Genomic DNA, 6666 nt, shown 5'->3' on the forward strand with positions numbered 1-6666 from the left:
AAAGTTTGATAAAAATTTTAGAAATACTCTTAAGTTTTATTTTGTTTTAATTTTGTCTTAAAAGTTTTTAATTTGTATCAAATATATTCTTGACGGCTAAATTTTCAAAAAATTTAAGACCAATATAACAATAATGCATGACAATTATGTTTAATTTACTTGTGTTGAGAGATTAGTATTATAAAATTGTTGTTTAGTTAATCTTAAATTTTTTAAAAAATTAACTGTTAAGATATATTTGATACAAATCTTTAGAATAAAATTAAAACAAGAAGAAATTTAAGAATATTTTTAAAATTTGTGTGGAATTTTAGGGAGAAAAAGTACCCTTAAAACTTCCAAGTGTACCAAAAAGTAATTGTTAGATGCGTGCCAACCACGTGCAGAAAGTGTTGAGACTTGAGACTTGAGAGCAATGGGCGATTGGGCGGTGCCCGTCTGGTAGCGCTTGATGAATTGACAAAATTACCCTCTTCATGCGCTCTGATTGGCTAAGAAGTAAGAACCCCTTCCTTCGTCTTAAAAGACATATTTGGTGCGAGCGAGAGTGACGTGGCAAGTTGTGGGCTGCCGGCAGTGGGTGCGTCACTGCTTACTACTCTCTCCTCTTTCCTCCCAAAGCCCAACAAACTACTCCTCTTCACGTTTTCCAGCGCGCGAGCTGTTCTCTCTTCACTTCTTCTTCCTCCTCCTTCAGCGTAGCTCCTCCACCTCTCGTTCGTTTTTCACCAGATCACGGTGATGGTTATGTTCAGCTCTTCTCATCGCCGCGATCTCTACGTAAGCTATTATTCTTCTTGCCTAACATGCATTGATTCTCGCTAGGTTTTGATTATTTTATTCTTTATCCGCTGGTTGCACTTCGTTTCTGTTTTTATTCATATGAATTCTATGCGGTTTTGCTCTTTTCAATCAACATTTTATGTGAAGCCACTCATCGAATTGGTAATATGACTTTAGGTGCCGTTGTTTTGTAGTGATTTAATCTCTCGCTCGCTCTTCCTCGTTTTTCATATTTTAATTTTCGCTCCTTGAAGGTGATCCAGCTTGATGATGTTATTTTGTAATAATTGTGCCTGCGTGTGTGTCGTGGTGGCATGATTGTCTTTTTCGGCGATATAAATTGTGTTTGTTGAGTTGTTGCTTGAAGTACTGAATTTGAGGTGCTTAGGTTAATGAACACGGTTGGAATAATAAGCAGATGCGGAATCAAATTCGGTAGTTACTTGTTAGAGTGCATGGCTTCGTGAATTTGGTTGGCTTCTGAGCTTTATTCATATGGATTGTGGATTATTTAATTGAATCAGTAGATTTTCATCATGAGCAAAGTCACACAACCCTAAGAGCAGCTGTTCTTTGGTGTATGCATTGCTATTACGAGTTGTAGTCTTTAAGTTTGAATTAATTGATCATTTTGTTAAGTGGTTTTTCAATAATGATATAGAGCATAAGTAAAGTGTAATATCATAACAGTGCAATAGTGCAATTATATAGTTGAGCCATACTCTTGACTCTTGATTATATGCTACTGCTAGTTTAGTTGGTTAAAATCTTAAAATTTATATTCATGTATCCATTTAGTGCATTTTGAGAATTATTAGGGTAGAGAGGAAAGAAAGAAAAGAGGACCGGGGTTTGAATCACTTATGCCTCTAGTACTTCAAACTTTTATTTGATGTTTACTTCTCTAAAAATAGGATCTTCGTCAAACTGCTTACAGCTGTTACTGTCAATCACATTAAAGACTTTATTGCATAGTGGGAAATCTTGATATGTATGGGAAGAAACTTATTCCATTTCTTTATAAATAATCCTTCCACATCCTCAAAATTATGATTTATTGTTGTAGGGGAAAAAAATGAAGGGTGAAAAGGAATCATACTTCCACTCTATTGCATATACGTGTTGGATTTTATTTGGCAAGTATCACCCTTAACGTGCGATAGGATCAATATCCTGTCCTATGGTGCCTTAACTAGGTGCAGTGTTACCTTTTATGCTGAATGTGAATATCAAAACTTTAAACAAATTTAGTTGAACCCTTGCTATGAAACATAGCTTCCGTCTAGTGCTTAAGCGATTGCTTTCTGATTCCTATTTTCTTAAGGCTCTGATCTAACTGTAATAGTTCTTTTTATTGCAAAAGAGAAATTACATTCTAGGGTCTGATTTTTTCTATGCTCATCTACTAGCTCGTGCATCTTTTCATATCTATAATTTTAATATTTAGTTATATTATAATCATTGATAAGAAATTATGATCCCCCTTCTTTTTATTCTACTGCAGAAAAGATTCATTATGAGTTGCATTGTTGTCTTCAGGTTGGCTGGCTGTATGATCACAACAATGGTGAGGATCTTTCCTTCACATGTCAGTGGTTTCGTCTGTTAATGGTATGACAGTTCTAAACTTTATATAGCAAGAAAGACTGCGTGATCACAACATGGTAAGGATCTTACCTTCACATGCCAGCAGTTTTGTCTATTAATGGCATGACAGTTTCTAAAACTTTATCTATATAGCAAGAAAGGAAGGTTGATGAACCACAATTTGTGATAAGCTCTTGACCAGTTAAACTAAATTGAATTATCTATGTATCAAGAATTAACAAATAGATTATTTGTGGTTTCCAGTCTTAAATGGCTGAAGCTTATAATTGGTAAATTAAATGGATATAAAATGCATATTTTCAGGGTTTTAGATATATTATATTTCATATATACAATTGCATTTGGCGGAAGCATCATTAAAGCTTAAGGGTATGATCGGGAAGGAGTGCCTTAGAGAGATTTGGGATAGCCCCTATTGTAGATAAGATGTTGGAATATCATCTTAGGTAGTTCAGACACATGTAGCAAGAAGACTTGTAGAGGCCTGGTAAGGAAATCAGATCAAATGTATATTCATGGAGTCTTGGAGAATAGGTCTTTGTTTAACCATAAGGTAACTTTATGACCTGGAGGTCACAGGTTCAAATCTTGGAAATATCCTCTATTTGTGAGAATAAGGCTATCTACATACTCCCTTTTCAGACCATATGAAGTGGAAGTCTCGTGCACTTGGCTGCCATCTTTCAGTTTGGGATTAAAAGTAAATATGCTTCCAAATGTTGGGTAGGTAGCCTGTGTCTCTGGCTATGTAAATTTGTGGTCCAGGATCAAGATGTAGTTTTCTATCAATGCAACTAAATCCATTTAGAGTATTTAGAGTGATAGGCTTCTCTAATGAAGCTTGTTAGTGTTGGGCAAGAGAAGCTGTTCATGCATAGCCTAGCATAGTTTCTTGACTGTTGGCAAAGTCTTTGTGGAGTTGACAATGATTGGGCAGCAAGACTTTCTAGGTACACTGAAATGTTCAATCATGCTCACACTCCAAATTATGTGATGCATCTGTAGACTTGCACAATTCTTTTGCATTTCGTATGTCCCTATAATTTTTGATAAATTTCACTATTTGAGGAAATCATTATGTTTGGTGGCGAGGCACATTCTCATTCTTGCATTTTTGGCTTTCTCAAAATAGCAAATCATTACCCTCTCCAAAGTAACAGATATCATGAAGTGGATGGAGTAGTATTACTATATGTGGAAAATAGCATATAAATATATATATTTACCTTTCTCAAAACAGAAAATCTTTGCCCTCTACATGTGTTTTCTTTTGATTAGATTATCTTCTTTTTTTTCTTTCTTTTTCCTTTTGTGCATATTGTATTCTGTCTGATCCTCATACCGGTACCTATACAACTTAATATTGTACTTTTCCACTTTAGTGTATAAATAAATGTAGTCTTTATGAGAAAGGTGTTTGTAGGATTTGTATCTTGATATACATGCTTTTGGTTGCCTTATTCTATATATATCCTCAGATCAGCTGTTTATAATTACAATTTTCGCTACAACATTGTCCTTTATAAACATAATAGTGGAGATGGTAGGCAGGAAGTATTGAGGACCAACAAACTGGATTTTGAAAACTGTGCTTTATTTAAAGGAAAAACCTGCTGTGTATTGATCAAGTTTCAATGTTTTCCCTGCTCACATTAGCATAACATATAAAGTTCGCTTTATATTGCCTGTCCCCTGTTCACAAGTCCCCAGTCTTGAATTTTTCATAAAGTTAGAATTCCATTTACTCTTGGACTTCTGCTTTTTCCTAAATTCTAATGAGGACTTGAACTTAACTAACCTTTTTCGGTCCCATTGATTAATATCATTTTAAAATGTGTAATTTTAATAGCTTAATGCTGTGAGGGATACTTTCTGTGTTTACTTCCAAAGCTCATACTGTTCTACAATCATCAGGAGGCATAGGAATAATGTGAATATTTGTGTCTACTGTTGAGAGTTTGGCACTGACAAATCAATAATTTGTTTCTGCTCCGTGCGTGAAATGTCAATTGAGGTCATACAAGTAATTATATTAGGAGTTTTTGTAATTGAGGGTTATCGGTTGACAATCTCAATTGGCGTAACAGGTACGCACAAAATTGTGGGTTGCTCATATTATAAGTTCCTTTTTGGGAATTCTTCTTACGTGGTGCCTTATCTTGAGTGTTCCTGCTTGAAGTTTGCTTTTTTGTGGAATAGAGCTTTATAGCTTATCCAGGGTTGATGCATATCATCTTTCCATGTTGCTCCTTGCACTCTTGATTCATCTGCAAGAAGAAGTTTTAGGTTAGTGATGGCAATTGCATTCAATTTGTGTTGCGAATAATTCATAAACCATGTGGATCCAGTAATTTGTCTTGCCACTTCTCTTCTTAGTTCCGATATGGTTGTATTTAGCCCTTGATTTGAATGATTCTAAGTGCTAAACCTTTTGAAAAACTTTGACGCAGAACCTCATATGTTGCATGCTTGTGATGCTAAGTGATAAACCTTTAGAAGACATTTCTAATTTTCTGTCTTGTTATAATTTATACTCACTCTCGTGTGAGTTTCAGCACTTGACATGTAGCTCTAACATTAGAAGTCTAATTAATTAGGAAGTCTGCAAAACTTTAAACAGAAGCTCATATGATGCATGCTTGTAGAATGCCAAATATTTTCTGACTTAAGGTTAAGAAAATTCATTGTGTGCCATGATCCACTGTGTGCATGCACAGTTGTCACCCTTCCCCCGCGGTCACCAAAAAAAAAAGAGTAAAAATAAAATAAAAAATAAAAAGAAAGAAAGAATAACAGAGAAAGATTATGATTATCTTTGTTGCTATCATGATAGTAGTGATTCACCATATGGCTAGTTTGCTTTGCCTCCTGTAATGCAAATGTTCTGGATGAATGTCAGAAATGACAGCTTCTCTGCGACCCACAGCATCATGTGTGGATTGGTGAATTGTTTTTCATCCCTTATTTCTACTTTAGAATCTGCAGCAGAGTAGGTATGTAGTTGTGGCAACTATTCCTTCTCTTTTTGTAACATCAGTTATCTTGCATCTATATGAGAAATTGTTGATACTCGAGTCATGTGTTTTATGCTTGCCCCAGCAAAGGTTTATACCTTGCTTTTAAAAGGTGCCTAAAATCTATTTAAATTTGTTTAGAATCAATGGTAAAAAGTCTTCAATAAAAAATGTGAATATATGTTTTTGTGTGCTTCTGTCTCTGAGATTTTCCTACTATCTTTTAGACAACTGTGCTGAGTTGATGTTTGTAGTTGAATCCTTTATTTCTTCAGGAATTCTATTTTTGCATTATGTAATGGGGTTGGTTTATACAAGATTATTGTGTTTGATTCAGGATATTGGCTCCCTCTTTGTAGTTATCAGTACTGCTAAAAATTTGTTCTGAAAAGACATGATTCATACTTATTACTTGATGCGAAAACAAAAACAACTATGGCCTACATAGTTTCTGTTAATGTTTTATATTGCTGATTGAAGGTATAGGCACAGGTGGTGGTGTTTGGAATTCCATTCCATTGATTTTAACAAATGTAGAAATTATATAAAACATTACCAGGCACAGTGGTTGATATCTTTATTGCATAAAATTTACATAGGTAGTCATTGTCTGATCCTTGAAGGCAATGCAAGCTTCTAGATAGATAATTGCATACCAATATGCTTTGTATTGTTGCATCAAATAAATGTGATTGTTGAAGTACAAGATCTCACTGATAAAAGCTTCATTATAAGTAGTACAAGTTGTTGACAGCAGCTCAGAAATGGTAATCATCCACGATTCTTGAACAGTTTTTGTTATTGCAGCTGCAGTCTGATGCAGAAATTTGGTTTCTAATTTTAACGAAATTATAAAGTAAATGTATAGAAAAGAACTGTGTTATTATTGGTGTGAGGAAATACCCCAGTTTCATTGCTTTGGCAGGTGGTTCAGTGTATTGAGTCTCTGGCTGGCTTAGTTGGAGACTGATAGGTGCAAGTAAGTCATATCCATTTCCGATAGTGTATGGAGGATTGGATGCTGCATTTTCTCCATTTGTACTCCTTGCTTCATAAACCTGACATGAAAATCTTCTTTTTAGGTTTAGCTATAGTGAAGCTGAAGGCGTTAACTTCAAGATAAATAGTTCGCCTAAGAAATGCCTGGAATCTGTTTTGGATGAACAACAGATTCATAAATTATGAACAGAGTTTCTTCGTCAGTTACCTTTTTTAGCTCTGCATTTTCTTTTTGTAAGAATTCCATCTTTTTATAGAATTC

At 34.8% G+C, this 6666-nt stretch overlaps 2 protein-coding genes across 51 annotated transcripts in view; one reads left to right on the forward strand and one right to left on the reverse strand.

Annotated features, from left to right (window-relative positions):
• LOC107622362 overlaps window positions 1–6666 on the forward strand; it is a 12021-nt gene that overhangs the window by 2318 nt on the left and 3037 nt on the right. For 8 of the 50 annotated variants that reach the window (XR_001616188.2, XR_002356642.1, XR_002356652.1 and 5 more), the window contains exons 3-5: window positions 387–780; window positions 978–1037; window positions 2323–6638. Coding sequence is in view for 1 of the 50 variants with exons in the window: in XM_016324230.2 (XP_016179716.1) it covers window positions 2323–2394 (72 nt within the window). In the remaining 49 variants the exon portion in view is untranslated. Of the gene's footprint in view, window positions 1–386; window positions 781–977; window positions 1038–1849; window positions 1980–2322; window positions 6639–6666 lie in introns of all 50 variants that reach the window. The other 42 variants (XR_002356670.1, XR_002356672.1, XR_002356678.1 and 39 more) reach the window with 37 other exon arrangements.
• Window positions 5230–6666, reverse strand: part of LOC107622361 (MADS-box transcription factor 23) — a gene marked incomplete in the record, with an annotated part of 12269 nt that continues 10832 nt past the window's right edge. The window contains 3 exon segments of the mRNA XM_016324229.2: window positions 5230–6219; window positions 6309–6463; window positions 6613–6662. Coding sequence (XP_016179715.1) covers window positions 6204–6219; window positions 6309–6463; window positions 6613–6662 — 221 coding nt within the window.

The sequence above is a fragment of the Arachis ipaensis genome, chromosome B10 (assembly GCF_000816755.2).
Source record: "Arachis ipaensis cultivar K30076 chromosome B10, Araip1.1, whole genome shotgun sequence".
Classification (NCBI taxonomy): domain Eukaryota; kingdom Viridiplantae; phylum Streptophyta; class Magnoliopsida; order Fabales; family Fabaceae; genus Arachis; species Arachis ipaensis.